The sequence below is a fragment of the Orcinus orca genome, chromosome 20 (assembly GCF_937001465.1).
Source record: "Orcinus orca chromosome 20, mOrcOrc1.1, whole genome shotgun sequence".
In the NCBI taxonomy this organism is placed as follows: Eukaryota; Metazoa; Chordata; class Mammalia; order Artiodactyla; family Delphinidae; genus Orcinus; species Orcinus orca.
Window position 1 is genome coordinate 36,747,603 of NC_064578.1, and position 24,465 is coordinate 36,772,067.

Sequence of the window (24,465 nt, forward strand, 5' to 3'; positions counted from 1 at the left end):
TTGCTGAACACAGGCTCTAGGAGCACAGGCTTCAGTAGTTGTGGCACGTGGGCTCAGTGGTTGTGGCTTGTAGGCTCTAGAGCTCAGGCTCAGTAGTTGTGGTGCATGGGCTTAGTTGCTCCGCAGCAATGTGGGATCGTCCTGGGTCAGGGCTCGAACCCATGTCCCTTGCATTGGCAGGCAGATTCTTAACCACTGCACCACCAGGGAAGCCATATGAGAATACTTTTGTCTTTAACCTTTACGTTAGAATTAAATGATTTGTACACCACCATAGTCTTGTATTAGAGTTTTCTGTATTTTACTATATTCTTACCTTTACCAGTGTGTTTTATCTTTTCATATTTTTCATGTTATTAGTTAGCATCTCTCATTTCAGTTTTAAGAACTCCTGTCAGCATTTCTTTAAGGCAGATCTAGTGGTAATTAACTCCCACAGGCTTTATTGGTCTGGGAAATTCTTTATCTCTCCTTCATATCTGAATGACAGCTGGCAGTTTTTTTCTTTCAGCATGTTGACTGTATCATCCCATCTCACTCTCTCCTGGACTACAAGGTTTGTGCTGAGAGAGACCTTGTATGTGACGAGGTTTTTTTTTTGTTTTTTTCCTTGTTGTTTCTACTATTCTTTTTGATTTTAAACAGTTTTATTACAATGTGTTTGTAGAAAATCTCTTCAGGTTGAATCTCCTAGGGGACATATGACCTTCACAAACTCACTTGTCCATATTTCTCCCTGGATTTAGAAAGTTCTCAGCCATTATTTCTTTAAATAAGCTTTCTGCTCCCTCTCCCTCTCTTTTCCTTCTGGGACTCCAATAGTGCAGAAATTGTTTTTGCTTGATAGTATCCCATAATTCATGTAGTCTTCCTTTGCTCTTTTTCATTCTTTTTTCTTTGTTCTCCTCTGAATAGATAATTTCAAGTGACCTGTCTTCAAGTCGAGATACATTCTTTTGCTTTCTCAAGTCAGCTGTTAATATTCTCTATTACAATTTTCATTCTATTCATTGTTTTCTTCAGTTCCAGAATTTTAGTTCTTCTTCTTTTTTTTTTATAATTTCTGTGTCTCTGTTAAACTTCTCATTTTGTTTGTGTGTTGTTTTTCTGATTTCATTGAATTATCTTTCTTTGTTTTCATGGAGCTCACTGAGTTTCCTTAAAGCATCTATTTTGAATTCTTTATCATTCAATCCATAGATCTATATTTGTGAGGTAGGTTATTGGGAAATTATTATTTTCCTTCGGTAGTTTCATATTTCCTTGATTTTTCATATGTTCCTTGAAGAGTTGCACTGCTATCTTTGCATTTGAAGAAGCAGTAACCTCTAGTCTTTACTGTCTGGCTTTGGGAGACAATTTCTGTCATCCTGGCTAGGGATTCTGAGAATTTCTCAGACTTTTTCTATGGATATACCCACTCCACACTTCTTGTTCCCTTTTATGGGGGGGGGTGATTCTTAAGATTTGTATGCCTTCTTTTAATCCAACAAACTAGACCTTGTGCTGACAGCATCAGCTTTACTTTTCCTAAGGTGGTGGTGAATGTTCAAGTTTGTTTGCTTTCTCACAGTCTTGCAGAGTTGGGCCAGCTTTCTGCGTGTGCTCACAAGCTCTCTGCCAATGCTTGTACTTGCCACCTGAGGGGCACACACAGGGAGCTGGTTACAAGGCAGAAGGTTATGTGGGTGAGGTGTGGGGAGTGTTGGGAATGCCTGTGGGCCAGCTGGGGGGATCTGCCGGCAAGGCCCCTCCAGAAGTTTGTGGGTGGTCCCTCTAATGGAGTCTGCAAAGCAGTTAGTAGGATTTGTATCTCTTTGATGCATTCCAAGCCCTGCCTGCTATGCTCCCAGCCTCTCTCCATTCTCAGCTGTGCAACCTACCTCAGTATTCTGGAAGGGGTGAGAAAGAAGTGGGCCTCTTTGGCAGTGTCCTGCACAGCTGGGGAAACTGGGCACTCACTCAGACACTCACTTGCTGCTGTGGAAGAAATTCCAGGCCTAGGGGGTCTCTTTTGCCACTGAGCTGTGTGCCTTGTGGGAGGGAAGACACAAATGAAGTAAAACTGCTTTTCTTGCCCTCTGTAATGTGTCCAATCTTGGATTTACTTTTTGCTCCAAGTATGTGCTAGAACTTCTCCACTGGACTCCTGGAATTCCACAAAGATACTCTCATTTGTGGGTGTTGTCAAAACCAGTGTTCTTTGAAGGAAAGATGGTAGAAAACTCCTATTTCACCATTTTGTTGCTGTCACTCCTGTGGTTTATTCCACTGAATGGTTTTGTATGTTGAACATCCCAGAATTCTGAGAATAAATCTCACTTGGTCGTGATGTATAAACCTTTCAATATGTTGCTAAATTTGGTTTGCTAGTATTTTGTGAAGGATATTTGGATCTTAATATATCAATGGAAGGAAGGAATGCAACGTATGGCAGTTAAGACAGAAGAACAAAAATTTAAGTTAGAAAGTTGAAAGAACAGTTTTACAATATTATTTCATATTTCGACAATTATCAATGAAAGAGACAATGAACTTGACATTGCACACCTGTGAAAATTATAATTAAATATTTTACAAATGTGATAGAACAGTTTGAATTGCACTTTCCCTCAAAAGAAGATCCTCGTATAGGAAAATCATGGATCTGGAATCAATTTCTTTCATTGAAAGACATTTTAGGGGACTTCCCTGGTGGTCCAGTGGTTAAGAATCTGCCTTCCAATGCAGGGAACGCAGGTTCCATCCCTGATGGGGGAACTAGGATCCCACATGCTGCGAGGTAACTAAGCCTGCACGCCATAACTAGAGAGCCTGCATGCTGCAACTACAGAGCCCACATGCTCTGGAGCCTGTGTGTCACAACTACAGAGCCCACCCACCGCAACTACCGAGGCCGCGCACTCTGGAGCCTGCGTGCCACGACTAGAGAGAAGCCTGGGTGCCGCAGCTAAGACCTGATGCAGACAAAAAATAATTAATTAATTAATTAATTAAAAAAGAAAGACATTTTAAATTCTAACCATTACTATATGGGATAAATTGTCAGACCTACCTACTTATGAGGATTGAATATGAATTTTGAAAATATATCATCAGTTCATTTGGATAAAGGTTACGAATGAACCACAAATTTACTGAAATTGCTTTAAAATCTACTCTTCCATCACCATTAACATACCTCCATAAGATAGTTTTCCTGCCTTGAGAACTTAAGAGATGGTTTAGACATAAATTTTTCCCTGCAAGTGGTGCTTTTATCAATCCAACCTGATTTAGATAAATGACTAAACAAGAAACAATCTTATTTGTCACACTGAAAGCTTTAAATATTTATATACATTGTTTTCATTCAAAGTGTGCTTACAGGCTTTAATATGTAGAACAGAAATTTCACTAATACCTTTGCTTTCCTTAAAATTGTAGAACAGATACCAGTGCAGCAAACATTGTCTGTAATAAATGCTAATGGGCAAATTCTGTCAGAATAAAGTGTAATTTCTTAAATTATTTCCTTTGTTATCTTTGTTCCAATTGTGTTTTTTAATATATAAATTTATTTATCTTTGGCTGCGTTGGGTCTTCGTTGCTGTGCGCGGGCTTCTCATTGCGGTGGCTTCTCTTGTTGCGGAGCACGGATTCTAGGTGCACGGGCTTCAGTAGCTGTGGCTCGCGGGCTTCAGTAGCTGTGGTTCAAGGGCTCTAGAGCGCAGGCTCAGTAGTTGTGGCGCAGGGGCTTAGTTGCTCCGTGGCATGTGGGATCTTCCCGGACCAGGGATCGAACCTGTGTCTCCTGCATTGGCAGGCGGATTCTTTTTTTTTTTTTTTTTTTTTTTGCGGTACGCGGGCCTCTCACCGCTGTGGCCTCTCCCGTTGTGGAGCACAGGCTCCGGACGCGCAGGCTCAGCGGCCATGGCTCAAGGGCCCAGCCGCTCCGCGGCATGTGGGATCCTCCCGGACCGGGGCACGAACCCGTGTTCCCCGCATCGGCAGGCGGACTCTCAACCACTGCGCCACCAGGGAAGCCCCAGGCAGGCGGATTCTTAACCACTGCGCCCAGGGAAGTCCCGGAGTAATATATTTTATCTTAAAAGTAAATGATGAATTTAAAAAAACCCTAGTCTTTCATCATGGACAGTAAGTAGCACTGGTCTAAACAGCTAGTCTGTGCTCCTTGAGGGCAGGCATTGCATTCTATTCTAATTTGCCTGATAGTGGGCCTTAGGCTACTATTTATTAAATAAATGAATTTTCAATCTCCAACGTTGGGTCCAGGGCGTTAATATTTAAAATCCCTACTACAATTCCTCAATGATTAGACTCGCTAACATTTACTGAAGTTTATCAAACGGCAGGATCTGTGCCGAGCACTTTACCTCCCACCGCCTTTTTCACTCACGTTCTCCTTCCTCCGGGGGAGGGGGCGGGCTCAGCACCACGACCCGCCCTGTCTGTGCATTCGTTGGTCGAGCCTGACGCTCGTTACTGCCGAGTCCCGGCCAAACCACGCCTCCACGCCGTTCGTCTGGCCCAGAGAGGGCGCGTCCGTCGTCCCGCCGGACGATCCAGTCGGTCTCCTCTCGTGAGAATCGGTACGCCCTAGAGGACCGGAGCAGCGTGGGGGGGGGCGTGTTCCGCGGTCCCTCGGAGCCCGCGCACGCCGCGCCCCGCCCCCTCAGCACGCAGGCTCCGCGCGAGCTCACGCACGCGCGCGCGCGCGCTCTTCAGAGCCTCACTCTGGCCAGCGGGGACCGACGGGCGGAGGCTGGGCTGCTGAAGTACGAGGGGCGGAGCCAGGGCCGCCGCCGCCGCCGCCGCCGCCGCCGCCGCCGCCGCCGCCGCCGCCGCCGCCGCCGCCGCCGCCGCCGCCGCCGCCGCCGCCGCCGCCGCCGCCGCCGCCGCCGCCGCCGCCGCCGCCGCCGCCGCCGCCGCCGCCGCGCATGTCTGCAACTGGAGCCAAGAAAGTGAAGATGGCCACCAAATCATGCCCCGAGTGCGACCAACAGGTGGGCGCCTTGGGCCGGGCACCGGGCACACGGGCCGGTGGGGCGGGTGCGCGCGGGCGGGCGAATGTGACAGAAAGGCCTGCAGTGTAATGATGTTTTCCTCTTAGACTTAAGTAAATTGGTGATCTTTATGCTTTTTAATAATTTTCATAACCCCAATAGTCATTAATTTGGTCTAATTTTTAGTAGAACACTTTTAAATACTGTCTCCGTTAAAGTCCTGTTTTTCTAGGTGCTCTCCTCTTCATATGCTGTATATTCTTATTAACTTTTTAAAAGATGAATTTACCTTTCTTACTTTATGTGGTTTCTTGAACTTTTAATATCTGCTTTCTAAACTAAATTCACTAGGTCATGCAATGGCTTTATGACCACTAGTGGCCTGGGGTTCAGATAGACATTCAAACTTAAAAGGGTTCAGCTATGGGGACTTCCCTGTTGGTCCAGTGGTAAAGAATCCGCCTTCCCATGCAGGGGACGAGGGTTCGATCCCTGGTCGGGGAACTAAGATCCCTCATGCCGCGGGGCAACTAATCCTGCATGCCACAACTGTTGAGCTCTGGCGCCTCAACGAGAGAGCCCGCATGTCACAATTAGAGAGAAGCCCGCGTGCCGCAACTAGAGAGAAACACGAGGAGACTGCGCGCCATAATGGAAAGATCCTGCATGCCTCAACAAAGATCCCATGTGCTGCAACTAAGACCCAACGCAGCCAAAAAAAAAAAAGAAAAAAAAGGAAAATAAATAAAATAAATATTTTTTAAAAAATGGGAACTCAGCTATGACAGTAAACAATGCATGTGATCAGCACAGCATCAGAACAGCATCAAATGACAGCCGAGGTGTAAAGAAAAAAAACTATGCATGTGGTTGCAAGAGCCACCATGGCTTAGAAATTTCATGTTTCTTAGCCCATGAGCTACGCTTCCAAGGTTTTGCAGAGAATGGCAGGATTATACTGTACTTAGGGAGCCCAAAGCTGTGGCTTCTCACCAGGTGCCTTCCAGTCCAGATGCCAACGAAGGGTCATTTTTACCCTAGGCAATATTGCCTAGTAATGTAATAGAGCCGGCAGTGCAGAGCTCTTAGCACTCCGCCCTTGCTACCCGCTGTTACTCCCCCCACCCCGTTACCTGGCAACGTTACCGGGAGACCATTAATGCTGTATGGTTAGAGCAGCGTTAGAGGTCCTGCTCAGCCATTGGTCGGTGCTACAGTGGGCCCCACTCAGCCATTGGTCTGCGTCGCAGTGGGCCCCTCCCCCAAACGAGCAACTGCCAATGAGCTCCTTGTTGGCCCATTCAGCCAACAGTCAGCAGTGCCGTGGTCGTCAGGCGGAGAGTGAGGTAAGAGGCAGATCCCAGCCTCTCACCAGGCCCCCCAGCTCACCCAGCCTCGAGCCAGTGACTGAGTTGGGGGGCCCAGAAAACAGGCTGGGGGCTGTGTCCTGCAGGGCTCCAGAGCCCTTGCCAAGACCGCCCACTGGCCGGGCGCAGGCCTTGAGGGGGCGGTGAACCTCTCCCCCATACCTGCCTCTGCGACCTAATGGCAGCAGTCTGCATGTGACGCAGTTTTCGGGACCTGGCCCCCGCTGTTTGGGTGGCTTGAGGAGCCTGAGGGCCATTTGGGTCCTGAGCGCCTGGCTCCTTAAGCGATGACAGCTGGGCAGAGTCTGGGGATCAGGTCCTGAGGGAGCCATCAACTGAGATCTGCCTTTTCAGCCAGGCCTGGGCACTGGTGGGAAGACCCACACTGGGTGCTAGACGAATGCTCTGGGGCAGGGTAACCGGTGCCCCTGGAGACACCCCCTTTTCTTAGCTAGACCTGGACCTCGGAGGGTGAGAGTCGTGCCTTGGGACCTTCCCTTTTCTTGTCAGAATAGAGAGTAACATTTGTTTGGTAGAGATTTACAGGAACATCGTTTCCTGACCATGACCTGACCTCAGACAAAGGATCTGACACCAAGAAGTTTGCAACAACTAACAGTACCCCTCCCTCACCTTTCCTGTAAGAGGGCTTTGCTGAAAGCTTTCAGGGAGTTTGGGGTTTTTAAGGCATGAGCCACCCATCTCCTTGCATGGCCCTGCAATAAACCTTTCTCTGTTCCAAACTCCAATGTTCCGGTAGTTTGGCCTCTGTGCGTCGGGCACGTGGACTTGCGTTTTGGTAACAGTAACACTGCTGCCATTCCATCTTTATCAAGTTGACAGGGTCAGAGTGATAGAAGATTGACCAAAGGTATTTTTTCTCATGATGGAGTTTTGTTAACCCTTTATTAATGTCATACATAATCCAATGAAAAAAATTTTTTTACTGACTCCATATGTATAATATTTGATTATTCTTAACCAGAAAAAGGAGTTCATTTAAAGCTCCCTCAATTAAAACCATTTGTAAGACATCTTTTATGTCAAAATGCAGACCTTAATGTGTATTTCTTTTCAAAATAATTACCTTTCCTTTTACTTGCCCTCTCTCAGCAAGAGAAATTTACTGTCTCTACTTTCTCTCAGCATTGTTTTCAGTGTACAGGTTTTGTACATATTTTGTTAAATTTATCTCTATGAATTTAATATTTTGGATGCTACTGTAATTGGAGTTGTTTTAAAATTTTCATTTTATCAGTGTTCATTAATTATATATAGGAATACAATTTTTTTTTATTGTGGTAAAAACATAAAATTCACCATGTAAACCATTTTAAGGTATATATATATATATATATATACACTTAAGTGGGATTAATACATTCACAATGTGGTACAGCCATCACCACTATCTAGTTCCAGAACATTTTCATCATTCCAAAAAGAGAACCTGTCTTCATTAAGCAGTCACTCCCTGATTCACCCTCCCTCTAGCCCCTAGTAACTACTAATTTGCTTTCTGTTTCAATGGACTAGTCATGCAATATGTGTCCTTTGATATCTGACTTCTTTTGTTTAGCTTATCCATGTTGTATCATATATCAGTACTTCGTTCCTTTTTATGCCCAAATGACATTCCATTGTGTGGATGTATCACATTTTGTTAGTCCATTCCTTAGTTGATGGACATTTTGGTGTTTTCCACCTTCTGGTTATTGTGAATAGTACTGCTATGAATATTCATGTACAAGTTTTTCTTTTGTGTGTGTGTGTTTAATATATTCTATTTACTACTCAATTTTTGTTTATTGGCCATACCGCGTGGCTCGCGGGATCTCAGTTCCCCAACCAGGGATTGAACCCAGGCCATGGCAGTGAAAGTGCTGACTCCTAACCAGTAGACCACCAGGGAACTCCCACAAGTTTTTGTTTTAATATCCGTCTTCATTTATTATATTCCCATGAGTGGAGCTGCATGGTCATACTGTAATTCTGTGTTTAACTTATTGAGGAATTGTCAAACTGTTGTCCACAGGAGTTGTTGCATTTTACATTCCCACCAACATTGTATGAAGGTTCTAATTTTCCCATATCCTCACCCACACTTGTTATTTTTTGTTTTTAAAAGAATTAGTATAGTTTGACACCAAAAAAAAAAAAGAAAAGAAAATTCTCATGTTTGAAAAGCTTTAAGCTGCATTGTTGGCTCTTTATAACCATGACCAAGCCTGTCAGTTTCTCAGTGGAGAGCATGCTGGGAGGATGGAGGAGAAAAATGGACACGATGATATCTTCCTAGTTCCGGAGGGTCCTCTGGAATGTAATTTCCTAGAGCTTGTTATTAATTAATTCAACAAATATTTATTAAGCACATGCTGTGTCAGAGACTGTTCTAGTTCAGGAAGTAAAACAGTGAATAAAAGAGACAAATAGCCCTTCCTCCTGTTGGGGAGGGGGATTAGAATAGTCATCCTAGAGCATGTGAAGTGGGATATTTCCATTCAATCAAATCCACCATCATTGTGGTTTTGATTTGCATTTCCCTAATAATTAAAGGCATTAAACATCTTTTCATGTGCTTCTTTGTCATTTATATATATTCCTTGGAGAAATATCTATTCAGGTTCGTTGCCCATTTAAAAAAAAATATTTTATTTATTGTCTGCATTGGATCTTCGTTGCTGCACGTGGGCTCTTCGTTATGGTACAGTCTTCTCTCTAATTGTGGCCCGCGGGCTCCAGAGCACGTGGGCTCTGTAGTTGTGCTGGTGGGCTTAGTTGCCCCGAAGCATGTGGGATCTTAGTTCCCTGACCAACCATCAAACCTGCGTCCCCTGCACCGGAAGGCGGATTCTTAACCACTGGACCATCAAGGAAGTCCCTCGTTGCCTATTTTTGAGTTGTTAATTGCGTTGTTTTTATTGTTTGAGTTCTAAGAGGTTTTGTATATCCTGGGTACTAAATAAACCCTTATCAGATATATGATTTGCAAATATTTGCAAAAACCCATTGATAGTGCCCTTTGTTGCACAAAAGTTTTTCATTTTGATGTAGTCCAATATGTCTATTTTTTTCTTTTGTTGCTTGTGTTTTTGGTGTCATAACTAAGAAACTATTGCCAGACCCAAGGTTATAATGATTTACCCATTTTCTCATCTAAGAGTTGTATACTTTTAGTTGTTATATATATTCCTTGATTCATTTTGAGTTAATTTTTGTATATGATGTGAGGTAAGGGTTCAGCTTCATTCTTTTGTATGTGGATATCCCACTGTTGCAGCTCCTTTAGTTGAAGAGACTGTTTTTTCCTCGAGTGGTCTTGGCACCATTGTTGAATGTCAGTTGACAATAGATTGATGGGTGTATTTCTGGACTCTCAATTCTGCTCCATTGATCTATATGTCTGTTATGCCAGCACTACACTGTTTTGTTTAGTTTTTCTTTTCTCATGGATACACAGGCTTCTTTTAAAGACTTTTAAAAAAAAGCTGAAGTATAGCTGATTTACAATGTTGTGTTAGTTTCAGGGGTACAGCAAAGTGATTCATATACGTATATATATCCTTTTTCAGATTTTTTCCATTATATGTTATTAAAAGATATTGAATATAGTTCCCTGTGTTATACAGTAGGTCCTTGTTGTTTATCTGTTTTATATATGGTAATGTGTATCTGTTAATTCCAAACTCCTAATTTATCCCCCCTTCCCCTTTTGGTAACCATAAGTTTGTTTTCTATGTCTGTGAGTTTGTTTCTGTTTTGTAAATAAGTTCATTTTGTATCATTTTTAAAGATTCCATATATAAGTGATATCATATAGTATTTGTCTTTCTCTGTCTGACTGACTTCACTTAGTATGATAATCTCTAGGTCCATCCATGTTGCTGCAAATGGCATTATTTCGTTCCTTTTTAGAATGAGTAATATTCCAGGGTGTGTGTGTATGTATATGTGTGTGTGTATATATATCACATCCTTTTTATCCATTCATCTGTTGATGGATACTTAGGTTGCTTCCATGTCTTGGCTATTGTAAATAGTGCTGCTATAAACATAGGAGTGCATGTATCTTTTCAAATAATAGTTTTGTCTAGGTATATGCCTGTAAGTGGGATTGCTGGATCATATTGTAACTCTATTTTAGTTTTTGAGGAACCTCCACACTATTTTCCATAGTGGCTGCACCAATTTGCATTCCCATCAACAGTGTAAGAGGGGTCTCTTTTCTCCACACCCTCTCCAGCATTTATTTTTATTTATTTATTTATTTTTAAATAAATTTATTTTTATATATTTATTTATTTATGGCTGCGTTGGGTCTTCATTGCTACGCGCGGGCTTTCTCTAGTTGCAGCGAGCAGGGGCTACTCCTTGTTGCAGTGTGCGGGCTTCTCATTGTGGTGGCTTCTTTTGTTGTGGAGCACAGGCTCTAGGTGTATGGGCTTTAGTAGTTCTGGTGCGTGGGCTTCAGTAGTTGTGGCTTGCGGGCTCTAGAGCACAGGCTCAGTAGCTGTGGCGCATGGGCTTAGTCGCTCTGTGGTATGTGGGATTTTCCTCGACCAGGGCCCGAACCCACATCCCCTGCATTGGCAGGAGGATTCTTAACCTCTGCACCACCAGGGAAGCCCTCCAGCATTTATTATTTCTAGACTTTTTAATGATGGGTATACTGACCAGTGTGAGGTGATATCTCGTACTTTTGATTTGCATTTCTCTAATAATTAGTGATGCTGAGCATCTTTTCAGGTGCCTATTGGCCATCTGTATATCTTCTTTGGAGAAGTGTCTAGTTAGGTCTTCTGCCCATTTATTGATTGGGTTGTTTGTTTTTTTTTGATATGGAGCTGTAGGAGCTGTTTATATATTTTGGAAATTAAGCCCTTATCAGTCACATCATTTGCAAATATTTTCTCCCATTCTATAGGTCATCTTTTCATTTTGTTTACGGTTTTCTGTGCAAAAGCTTGTAAGTTTGATTAGGTCCCATTTGTTTATTTTGCTTTTATTTCTATTGCCTTGGGAGACTGATCTAAGAAAGTGTTGCTATGATTTATGTCAGAGAATGTTTTGCCTACGTTCTCTTCTAGGAGTTTTATGGTGTCATGTCTTATATGTAAGTCTTTAAGCCATTTTGAGTTTATTTTTGTGTTTGGTGCGAGGGAGTGTTCTAACTTCATTGATTTACATGCAGCTGTCCAGCTTTCCCAACACTACTTGCAGAAGAGACTGTCTTTTCTACATTGTATATTCTTGTCTTCTTTGTCCAAGATTAATTTTAAAGACTTTTAAACAATTGAGGTGTAATTAAATGAGTGGTTACCAGTGGGGAGAAAGAAGGGGGGGATGGGTGATATAGGGGTAGGGGATTAAGAAGTACAAACTATCATGTATAAATAAGCTACAAGGATATATTGTACAACACAGGGAATATAGCCAATATTTTATAATAACTATAAATGGAGTATAACCTTTAAAAATTTTGTATCACTGTATTATACACCTGTAGCATATAATATTGCACATCAACTATACATCAATTTTTAAAATTAAGGTATAATTATATATTATATGCATAATTATATATTAAATACATTATTATAAATTTAATATATGACTAAGGAGAAAATATTTGCAAATAATGTGACTGACAAGGGCTCAATTTCCGAAATATACAAACAGCTCATACAACTCAATAACAGCAACAACAAAAAACACAGTTGAAAAATGGGTAGGAGACCTAAATAGACATTTCTCCAAAGAAGACATACAGATGGCCAATAGGCACATGAAAAGATGCTCATCATTGCTAATTATTAGAGAAATGCAAATCAAAACTATAATGAAGTGTACCACCTCACACTGGTCCGAATGGCCATCATTAAAAAGTCTACCTGGGGTGTGCTCAGAGCACAGGGCCTGAAGAAATGGCTTCTCTGTTTACAACAAACCCAAGAGGAATCTGGGTTAATTGTGACAAGAGGCACAAAACTTGTGGCCTTCCTGTTAACAAATACCCAACACGTGTCCCCCTGCACCTCCATGTGGCTGCTGGGCAGGGCTCGATACTGGAAGGAAAGCTACAGTATTTAGTGGGGGAGTTTGCCACCTAGAGCCTACCTGGTCCACACATGGGTGGGCCATGAGTGGTCTTATAGACATAAAGGCTTTGAACCTCTCTTTTCAAGGAAAGAAAAGAAAAAGAAAAATAGATTCTGTATGCCATTCTGGAAAAGGCAAAACTATGGAAACAATAAAAAGATCAGTGGTTGCCAGGAGTTTGCGGGGAGAGGGAGATGAATACACAGAGTACAGAAGTTTTTACGAGCAGTGAAAATGCTTTGAATGACATTATAATGCTGGCTATATGTCATCATACTTTTGTCCAAACCCATAGAATGTGCAACACTATTCACTTCATAAAGTGAACCCTAAGGTGAACTGTGGACTTTGGTGATTATCTGTCAATGCAGTTCATCCTTGGTGTTAAAAAAAAAAAGGGTGCCACTCTGTTGATAATGGCTATGCGTGTGAGGGGAGAGGATATTTGGGGGAATTTCTGTACCTTCCTGTCAATTTTGTTGTAAACCTAAAACTGCTTAAGAAAAAAAGTCTCAAAAGAATTAACACTCAGGGTAGAAGTTTTTGGCAAAACTTTTGTTTCACTTTTATATATGTATACATATTATATGGTGTGTGTTTGTTGGATTGTGATGTAAAATTTTTTTTTAGATCAAAAAAGTTTGCAGGCCACCATAGTTAAGTTATACTGGCAAATAAAAGCACAAATTAACCTCAAAAAAATAATACAAATAATAAATGCTGGAGAGGGTGTGAAGAAAAGGAAACCCTCTTAAACTGTTGCTGGGAATGTAAATTGGTGCAGCCACTACGGAAAACAGTGTGGAGGTTCCTCAAAAACTAAAAATAGAGTTACCATATGATCCAGCAAGCCCATTTCTGGGCATATACCTAGACAAAACTATAAGTTGAAAAGATACATGCACCCCTACGTTTATAGCAGCACTATTTACAATAGCCAAGACATGGAAGCAACCCAAGTATCCATCGACAGATGAATGGCTAAAGAAGATGTGGTATATATATATACCATGGAATATTACTCATTCTAAAAAAGAATAAAATAATGCCATCTGCAGCAACATGGATGGACCCAGAGATTATCTTACTAAGTGAAGTAAGTCAGAAGAGAAATACAAATACCATATGACATCACTTATATGTGGAATCTAAAATACAACACAAATATACATATCTACGAAAGAAAAACAGACTTACAGACATAGAGAACAAACTTTTAGTTGCCAAGGGGTAGGGGGGCTGGGGGAGGGAAGGATTGGGAGTTTGGGATTAGCAGATGCAAACTGGTATGTATACAATGGATAAACAACAAGGTCCTTCTGTAGCACAGGGAACTATATTCAATATCCTGTGATAAACCATAATGGAAGAGAATATGAGAAAGAATATATATATGTATAACTGAATCACTTTTCTATACTGCACAAATTAACATAACATTGTAAATCAACTATACTTCAATAAAATATTTTAAAAATTAAGGTATAATTGATATAATGTTATATTAGTTTTATGTATTAGTTATAGCATTATATTAGTTTCAGGTGTACAATATAATGAATTGATGTTTGTATATATTGTGAAATGATCACACAATAAGTCTTTGTTTATTTATTTACAGCAGTTTTAGGTTCACAACAAAATTGAGAAGAGGGTACAGAGATTTCCCATATACCCTCTGCCCCCACACATGCATAGCCTCCCCCATATCAACATCCTCCACCAGACTGGTTAATTTGTTAAAATTGATAGCCCTACATTGACACATCATTGTCATCTGAAGTCCATAGTTTACATTATGCTTCACTCTTGGTGTTGTACATTCCATGTGTGGACAAAACACATATCCACCATTACAGTATCACTGAGTATTTTCACTGCCCTAAAAATCCTCTGTGCTTTGCCTGTTCATCCCTCCCTCCCCCTCCCCCCTGGGAACCACTGATCTTTTTACCATTTCCATAGTTTTGCCTTTTCCAGAATGTCATATAGTTGGAATCAGGCAGTGTGTGACCTTTTCAGATTGGCTTCTTTCACTTAGTAATACACATTTAAGCTTCCTCCATGTCTTTTCAGGGCTGGATAGCCTTTTTTTTTTTTTTTTTAAAAAAAAACACTGAATAATATTCCATTTTCTGGAAGTTCCACAGTTTATTTATCCATTTACCTACAGAGGGACATCTTGGTTTCTTCCAAGTTTTGGCAATTATGAATTAAGCTGTTGTAAACATTGTGTGCAGGTTTTTGTGTGGATATAAGTTTTCAACTCTTTCAGGTAAATATCAAGGAGCAAGATTGCTGGATTGTAAGATAACAGTATGTTTAGTTATGTAAGAAACTGCCAAACTGTCTTCCAAAGTGTCTGTGGCATTTTGCATTCCCACCAGCAATGAGAGTTCCTGTTGCTTCACATCCTTGTCAGACTTTGGTGTTGTCAGTGTTCCAGATTTTGGCCATTCTAATAAGTGTGTACTGGAATCTCATTGTTTTAGTTAGCATTTCCCTGATGACATATGATGTGGAGCATCTTTTCATATGCTTAAATGCTCTTGGTGACATGTCTTTTAAGGTCTTTGGCCCTTTAAAAAAAAATTGTGTTATTTTTCTTATCGTTGAGTTGTAAGAGTTTTTTGTATATTTTGGATAGCAGTCCTTTGTCAGATATGTCTCTTGCAAATCTTTTCTCCCAGTCTGGCTTGGTCTTTTCATTTTCTTGAAAGTATATTTTGTAGAGCAGAAAATTTTAATTTTAATGAAACCCAGCTTATCAGTTCTTTCTTTAATGATCGTGCCTTTGGTATCATATGTAAAAAGTAATCACCAAACCCAAAGTCATCTAGATTTTCTCTTATGTTATCTTTTAGTTTATAGTTTTGTGTTTTACATTTAGGTCTGTGATCCATTTTGAGTTAATTTTTGTGAAGGATGTAAGATCTGTGTCTAGATTCCATTTGTTGTTGTTGTTTTCATGTGGGTGTCTAGTTGTTCTAACACCATTTGTTGAAAAGACCATCTTTGATCCATTGTATTGCCTTTGCTCCTTTGTCAAAGTTCAGTTGACTGATTTATGTGTGTCTATTTCTAGGCCCTTTATTTCTGTTCCATTGATTTATCTGTTCTTTCACCAGTATCACACTATCTTAGTTACTGTAGCTTTATAGTAAGCCTCCAACTTTGTTCTTCTCCTTACATGTTTGGTTGGCTATTCTGGGTCTTTTGTCTCTACATGTAAAGTTTAGAATCTGTTTGTCGATATCCACAAAGTAACGTGACGGGCTTTTGATTGGGATTTCATTGACTCTTTAGATCAATTGGGAAGAACTGACATCTTGACAATATTGAGTCTCTTTATCCGTGAACATGGAATATCCATATATTTTAGTTCTTTGATTTTGTTCATTATAGTTTTGTAGTTTTCCTAATATGGATCTTGTACAGTAAGTCCCCTACCTATGAACGAGTTCCATTCCAAGAGTGCGTTCTGTTCCGAGAGTGCGTTCGAAAGTCTCATTTGTTCGTTAAGTCCAACAGAGTTAGCCTAGGTACCCAACTAACACAGTCAGCTATATAGTATTGTACTGTAATAGGTTGATAATACTTTTCACACAATAATACATAAAAAACAAACACAAAAAATAAAACATTTAAAATCTTACAGTACAGTACCTTGAAAAGTACAGTAGTGCAGTACAACAGCTGGCATACAGGGGCTTGTATTGAGTGAACAGGCGAGAAGAGTTACTGGCTGGAGGAGGGAGAGGAGGGAGGAGATGGTAGAGCTGAAGGATCATAAGCAGTAGGAGATGGAGGACAAGCTGCAAGTTCACTCATGCCTGACGGTGATGGCACAGGTTCTGGTTCTTTGCTGGATTCAATTCTATGTACCTTCTTGAAGAAACGATCCGGTGATGTCTGGGTAGTAGCTCTTTTTTCCTCGTCATAGATGACACGATAGCACTGGATAGCATTCTGAACGGCTGCTGCAACCTTTGTGTACCATTCTACATTTGGGTCCTGTGCCTCAAAAACTAACAGTGCCTCCTCAAATAAAATCCCCTTGCCGTTTCCTGCATTGTGAATCTCTTTGGTTCTTCAGTTACTTCTTCTTCCTCTTGTCTTCTTCATCCTTTCTCTCGGCCTCCAATTCCATCAGGTCTTCATTAGGAAGCTCCTTGTGTTGCTCAGCAAGGAGTTCAATGAAGTCGTCGTCTTGCAGATCTCGCTCCAGCTTTGACCTCTGGACTCTCATCCACCTTTTCAAACCCACGAAAATCGTGAACAAACTGTGGGCAAAGATTCTTCCAAACCTCATTCATGATGATAACCGTAACCTCATGCCAAGCAAAGTTAATGTTTTTTATGGCCTTGTAGATGTTATAGTCCTTCCAAAATTGTTGCAAGGTTGTTCCTGATTCATGTCACTCGCCTTTACCGCCTGACAAAAAGTGTGACCTAAATAATATTGCTTGAAAGTTGTTATAACTCCCTGGTCCATAGGTTGGGTGAGCGACATAGTATTTAGTGGCAGATGCACTACTTCGACGTTAGGATAAAAGTTGTCCATGAATGGGGGTTGGCCAGGAGCATTGTCAAGCAGCAAAAGAATGTTGAATGGGATGTCCTTCTCCAAGCAACATTTCACTACCTCCTGGATAAAGTGGTGGAAAAACCAGTCGTGGAAAATGGCCTGTGTAACCCAGGCTTTGGGGATACTCTTATCACACAACAGGAAGAGAGCCCTTGGCTATGTTTTTAAGGGCTCTTGGGTTCTCTGAATGATAAACTAAGAGAGGCTTCAGCTTCATATCACCAGAAGCATTGCCACCAAACAACAGAATTAGTGTATCCTTTGTTGCTTTATAGCCTGGCATCAACTTTTCCTTCTTACTGATGTAACTTTGTTCTGGCATCCTCTTCCAGTACAGTCCTGTCTCATCCACGTTAAAAAGCTCCTCGGGTAAATATGCGCCTTCATCCATAATTTCTCAAAGCATTTCAGGAAGTTCCTGGGCAGCTACTGTATCTGCACTCGCTGCCTCACCACTTACTTTTTTTTTTGGCTGTATGCGGGCCTCTCACTGTTGTGGCCTCTCCCGTTGCGGAGCACAGGCTCCAGACGCGCAGGCTCAGCGGCCATGGCTCACGGGCCCAGCCGCCCCGCGGCATGCGGGATCCTCCCGGACCGGGGCACGAACCCGCGTCCCCTGCATCGGCAGGCGGACTCTCAACAATTGCGCCACCAGGGAAGCCCCACCACTTACTTTTATGTGCAGTGAAGGTTGGTTCTAGCCTTGAACTGATGAAACCAGTCATGGCTGACATTAAAAGATGTGCCCTCTCGCAGTGGTTGAGAGTCCGCCTGCCGATGCAGGGTACACGGGTTCGTGCCCCGGCCCGGGAAGATCCCACATGCCGCGGAGCGGCTGGGCCCGTGAGCCATGGCCACTGAGCCTGCGCGTCCTGAGCCTGTGCCCCGCAACGGGAGAGGCCACTACAGTGAGAGGCCCGCGTACCGCAAAAAAAAAAAAAACTAAAAAAGATGTGCCCTCTGATTCTTCACTGTGTTTTTTCTTCAAGTCTTCATAAAGCCTTTTAGCTTTCTCTTGAACCAACATTAAGCTGAGTGGGACTTGACACTGATGCAGATCCTGCATCCACACACTGAGAAATTTCTGCATCTCCTCTATCACTTTTCCGTGCTTCTTCAATATTAGTGTTGACATCACTGGCACAGCAGACTTCACATGTTCCATGATCTTGTCCTTGTTCTTTAGAATCATTGATGGTTGAACAATTCATGTTATAAGAATGAGCAACGTTTACCATCTTACTGCCTCGCTCCATTCTCAATTATTTTCACTTTTGTTTCCATCATTATTGCTTGGCGCTTCTTAGCAGTACCAGCTACATCACTGCTGCTTTTACACTTGCTTCTGGACATCCTGGGCTTGAAATAAAGATCCTGTACTCCTGTACTCTATACAGGACTGTAAAGTACACAAAAGCACAACCACTTGTAGAGGATGCACGCATGTGACAATGTATGCCAGACAGTTGAACTAACTTACATGATTGGACATGTGAATGCACGTTCACGTCTTTGAAAGTTTGCAACTTGAAGGTTCGTACGTAGGGGACTTACTGTACATATTTTATTAGGTTTATACTTAATGAATTGCATTTTTTTGCCATGCTAATTATAAATGGTATTGTGCTTTTAATTTCAAATTCCATTTGTTTATTCCTGGGATATAGGAAGGCAGTTGGCTTTTTTGCATTAACCTTGTGTCCTGTAATCTTGTTACAGTAGCTTATTTCAAGAGATTTTTGGTTGATTCATTTGGATTTCTACATAGACAATCATGTCATCTGCAAAAAAGACAATTTTATTTATTCCTTCGTAATCAGTATGCCCTTTATTTCCTTTTCTTGTCTTATTGCATTAGCTGGGACTTCCAGTATGATGTTGAAAAGGAGTGGTGAGAGGGGACATCCTTGTCTTGTTCCTGATCTTAGTAAGAATGCTTCTTGGTTCCCACCATTAAGTATTATATTACCTGTAGGTTTTTTGTAGATATCTACTATAAAGTTGAGGAAGTTCCCCTCTATTCCTTGTTTACAGAAAGCATTTATCATGAATGGGAGTTGGATTTTTGTTAAATGTTTTTTCTGCATCTAAAGACATACCTTGTTTTATTGCACTTTATTGTACAATACTTTGCAGATACTGCATTTTTTACACAGTGAAGGTTTGCAGCAGCCCTGTGTTGAGCAAGTCTATCAGTGCCATTTTTCCAACAGCATTATTTTTTAATTAAGGTGTATACATTGTTTTTGTAGACATAATGGTATTACACACTTACTAAACTACAGTATAGTGTAAGCATTACTTTTATACACACTGGGAAACCAAAAAATTCATTTAACTCACTTTATTGTTATAGTCACTTTATTGTAGTAATCTAGAACTAAATCTGCACTGTCTCAGAGGTATGCCTATATTGATATGATTGTGTGATTTTTCTGTAGTCTGTTGATGTGATAGATTACATTATTTGATTTTTGAGTGTTGAACCAGCCTTCATACCTGAGATAAATCCCTCTTGGTTGTGGTATACGATAAGTTTTTTATATATTGTTGGATTCCATTTGCTAATATTTTGATTTTTCTCTATGGCCTGTTTTCTTTTTCATTGATTTCCTCTTTTATTATTTCCTTCCTTCTACTTGATTTTAATTTACTCTTATTTTTCCAGCTTCATGAAGAATATTAATTTTAGACCTTTCTTTTCTAATATAAGCTTTTAAAGTTACAAATTTATCTCTGGACACTGGCTAACCACATCCCACAAGTTTTGATATGTTGGGATTTCATTATCATTTAGCTTATAATATTTTCTAATATCCCTTTTGATTTCTTCTTTGACCTGTGGGGTTTTTGTTGTTGTTGTTGTTTTTAAAGAGTAAATTCCAGTTATTTGGGGTTTTCTAGATATCTTATTTTTATTGATTTTCAGTTTAATTCTTTTGTGGTCATATGACATCTCTTGAAGATTTCAGTCTTTTAAAATCTGTAAGAATTGTTTTATGGCCCATTATATAGTCCACCTTTTTGAGTGTTCCTTGTGTACTTAAAAGGAGTATACATTCTTTCTGCTGTTGGGTGTAATATTCTATAAATTTCTATTTTGTTAAGGTGGTTGATATTGTTATGCAGATATCTTTGCTAAATTTTTTTTGTCTAGTTCTATAAATTACTGAGAGAAGTGTGCTAGAAATATCCAGTTATGATTGTGGATTTGACTGCTTCTCTTTTTAGTTCTCCCCATGTTTGTCTCATATATTTTGAAGCTCTACCATTAAGCACTTATACATTTATAATTTTGTATCTTCCTAATGTTTTGACCTTTCTGTTATTAAATGTCTCTCTTTGTCTCCAGTAAATGCTGCTTACCTTGAAATTTGCTTTGTCTGATTTTATTGCAGTCAGTTTAACCTTCTTATACTTGTTGTTCGCATGGTTGAGTAGGAAAAACTCACTTCTTCCTCTCCTTTACTCTCCCGTTACTACCACACTCACAACACTTCTGACAGCAGATGTGTAGGGGGTTTTCCTATACTAAGCAATTCTCTGTGACACCAGCTGGATGTCCTACAGTTTAACTCAGTTCTGACACTATCTACCTGGAGTTGCAAGTATTAGGTCCCCAGGTTATCCACGACTTCTGTCCGACTTGGCTACAAATCAGAGGTTCCTATGACCTCCACCCCCTTGGATTAGATTATTTCCTAGACCAGCTCACAAAACTCAGGGAAACACTGTGTAATAAAGGATATGATAAAGGATACAGAAGAACAGCCAGATGAAGAGATACATAGGGCAAGGTGTAGGAGGGGCCTGAGCACAGGAACTTTTATCTCCATAGAGTTAGGATGTATCACTCTCCCAGTACTTAGATATGTTGACCAAACTGGAAGATCTCTGAACCCCGTACTTTTGGGATTTTTATGGAGGCTTCATCACATAGACATGATGGATCATTGACTCCATCTGGAGAATTGGGGGTTGGGCTGAAAATTCCAAATTTCTAATTCCAAATTTCTAATAATGGCTTGGTCTTTCACCTCATTAGAACAAAAGACACTGCTATCACCCAGGAAATTCCAAGGGATTTAGGAACTCTGTATTAGGAACTGGGATCAATGACCAAATATTAGAACAAAACATGTTCCTAATGTTCTTATCACTTAGGAAATTACGAGGGTTTTAGAAACTCCCTGCCAGGAACTGGTAAGGCAGGGTGGGGTAGACCAATATATTTTTTCTATTATCTTACAGTGGTGTATCTTTTTTCTTACTTTTTCCCTTTAACCTGTTAGTGTCTTTGTATTTAAAGTGTATTTCTTTGTATTTAAAGTAAACAGCTTAGTGTTGGTTTTGCTTTGTTATCCATCTGACAATGTCTGCCCTTTGATTGGAGAATTAATCCATTCACATATGATGTAACTTATATGTTTGGATTTAATTTTGTTTTTTGCTGTTTGTTTTCTGTCTCATCAGCTTTTTATTCTTCTGTTTCTCTTTTTCTCCCTCTTTTGTCGTAATTACATGTTATTGGTACTATGTTTTAATTTCTCTATTGGCCTTTTACCTTTATTTGTTTGCTTTTGTGTGTGTGTGTGTGTGTGTGTGTGTGTGTGTGTGTGTGTGTGTGTGATTGCTCTAGGAATTACGTTATGCAGCTCTAACTTATCACAGTCTAGAGGCAATATTGGATTAGTTCAGGAAAAATATAGGAATTTTGCAACCATCTAGTTCCCTTTACTTCTCCTAGCCTTTGTGCTATAATTAGAGTGATCAGCTTATCTCCTGATAAGTTTTATTTCCTAGTTTTAGCACTGAAAGTTCTGTGTCTGGGCAACTCCCTCAGTCCTGGGCAAATTGGAAAGGTTGGTCATTTTTGCTATTGTTATCATCTTTGTTACATCTATAAATGTTATAAACTCAACAATGCGATGTTGTACTTTTTGCTTTAAGTCAGAGGTGGGCAAAATATGGCTCTCAGGCAAAAATATGGCTCCCACACCAAATCTGGCTCCTGGCCTGTTTTTGTAGGAAGAGTTACTAAGAAAAAGGAAAAAGAAAAATATGAGACACGAACAGTTATATGGCCATAAGCCAAAAATATTTACTAATCTGTGCAAAAAAAGTCTGCTGATGCCTTCCTTAACCAACCATATATGTCTTTAAAAGAAAATGATAGAAAAAATATATACACATATACTTATTTTAAATATGAGTAATTTGTAAAAACTGGAGAGCCCCCCCCTTTTTTTAAAGGAGATTTTAGTACGTTGTTTGGGGAGCAATCTTGTGGACCAACCCAATCTGTATTCTGTTTTATACAAATATGGTTTATGGACAGTGGTGGAAATGTGATCAGAGAAAGATTAAACAAGAGAAATATAGTTGATGTTGTTCCAGTGCCAATAAACACTGCCAGTATATAGTATAAAAAGGATTTGGTGAGGTTTTCCAAAGTAAGGAAAACCTATTTAAACTCTAATTCTTAGCTTAAAATTAAATTTATTATGTTCTGACATAACTGACTTGAGTAATTTTACTTTGGAAGAAAATATTTCAATATTTAAAACATTTTCATTTGTTCTGATTAATTGAGTAAAAGTTTAGGTTTACATTGTATGCGTAATATCTTCCAGTTTCTTCAGGTCAGAAACTATTGTAAATCCTGATCTGTTTCACCTGGCAGGAAATAATCTTTCAGGACAAAAAAAGCTTATTTTTTAATATGCTGGCTTAAAGGTGAAAAGAAAACCTAAGGACAACTAGAAGTTTTTGTCATTATAAGAGCTCAGTTTCATGTGGAGAGAGCTAATTATGCTACATACATTCTTTTGAATGTAACAAATATTATGTCCATTGAAGCACATTGTTTCAATTTTTAATGTAAATTCTTAAGGGAATATTCATGAGGATTTAATCAAACTTGTTGATGATTTTTTAAAAATATTTATTTATTTATTTGGCTGCGCCGGGTCTTAGTTGCCACGTGCAGGATCTTCGTTGTGCCGTGCGGGATCTTTGTTGTGCCGTGCGGGATCTAGTTCCCTGACCGGGGATCAAACCCAGGCCCCCTGCATTGGGAGCACAGAGTCTTAACCACTGGACCACCAGGGAAGTCCCTCAAACTTGTTGATTCTTTTTTTTTTTTTTGCGGTACGCGGGCCTCTCACTGTTGTGGCCTCTCCCGTTGCGGAGCACAGGCTCCGGACGCGCAGGCTCAGCAGCCATGGCTCACGGGCCCAGCCGCTCCACGGCATGTAGGATCTTCCCGGACCGGGGCACGAACCCGTGTCCCCCGCATCGGCAGGCAGACTCTCAACCACTGCGCCACCAGGGAAGCCCATGTTGATTCTTAAATGTGCTATTTCCTCTTAGTAAAAAACTAAAGAAAGTAATATGTTATAGTTGAGGTTTTCTAAGTTTTTAAAGGTGAAGTTTTGTTTTCTAAACTTGATTAAGAAACAATTCTTTAAGATATAAGCTAAAAAAATCGGAAACCAGAAAGCCATGTTTTGTTTCTTACTCTTTTTTTGACTACACAACAAATAAGAATATTAGAATATTGCATATGAGTACTATGATGATTCTACAATACCTGAAGTATATCATATTAAGTTTTTATATGTATTTTATACATAATATGTAAAATCTTTAAAGTTTGAAGGAATTTTTCCATTTGAATATATTATCCTTTAAAAAAATTTAGAAACATAGTTATAGAAATACTATAAAAAGGAAAGAGGTAGAATATTTCAGTTTCTTTGTAAAATTCTCTGCAGACCTGTATTAAAAATGTAGTTCAGAATCATCTAAACCAGTAGTCCTGAACCAGGAGTGATTGTGTTTCCCTGGGGACATTCAGCAAAATCTGGAGACATTTTTGGTTGTCACAATTGGATGGGAAGTGCTACTGACATCTAGTGGGAAGAGGCCAGGGATGCTGATAAACATTCTACTATGCAGAGGACAGCTCATCACAGCAAGTTATTGGTCACAAACAAAATAGTGCCAAAGTTGAGAAATATCCATCAACATCATTTATGCTTTTCATTTCCAAGGTGTGTCACATCTATTATTCATATAACTCAGAGTTGACCAAGTCAACTTGGTTATGAGTGTATAGTATTCAAAATTATTGTTAGCCTTCTAGCATTTAAAAAATTTTTAATCTACATAACATAAAATTTACCATTTTAACCATTTTTAAGTGTACAGGTCAATGGCATTAAGTACATTCACAGTGTTGTATAAGTATCACCGCCAACCGTCTCCAGAACTTTTCTTTTTTTTTTTTTTTTAACATCTTTATTGGGGTATAATTGCTTTACAATGGTGTGTTAGTTTCTGCTTCATAACAAAGTGAATCAGTTATACATATACATATGTTCCCATATCTCTTGCGTCTCCC

The 24,465-nt window shown here is 40.2% G+C and overlaps 1 protein-coding gene and 1 non-coding gene across 6 annotated transcripts in view; both read left to right on the forward strand.

Annotated features, from left to right (window-relative positions):
- The first annotated feature begins 4,500 nt into the window (after positions 1-4,500).
- Positions 4,501-24,465, forward strand: part of LOC117199428 (UPF0547 protein C16orf87-like) — a 42,172-nt gene continuing 22,207 nt past the window's right edge. The window contains exons 1-2 of one of the 5 annotated variants that reach the window (XM_049703696.1): positions 4,501-5,006; positions 5,481-6,352. In XM_049703696.1, coding sequence (XP_049559653.1) covers positions 6,173-6,352 — 180 coding nt within the window. In that variant the 5' untranslated portion in view covers positions 4,501-5,006; positions 5,481-6,172. The remainder of the gene's footprint in view (positions 5,007-5,480; positions 6,353-24,465) is intronic. The other 4 variants (XR_007474399.1, XM_033418874.2, XR_007474398.1 and 1 more) reach the window with 4 other exon arrangements.
- Positions 12,267-12,396, forward strand: LOC117199512 (small nucleolar RNA SNORA11). The gene has a single exon (XR_004480760.1). It is a non-coding gene; the product is annotated as a small nucleolar RNA SNORA11 (small nucleolar RNA).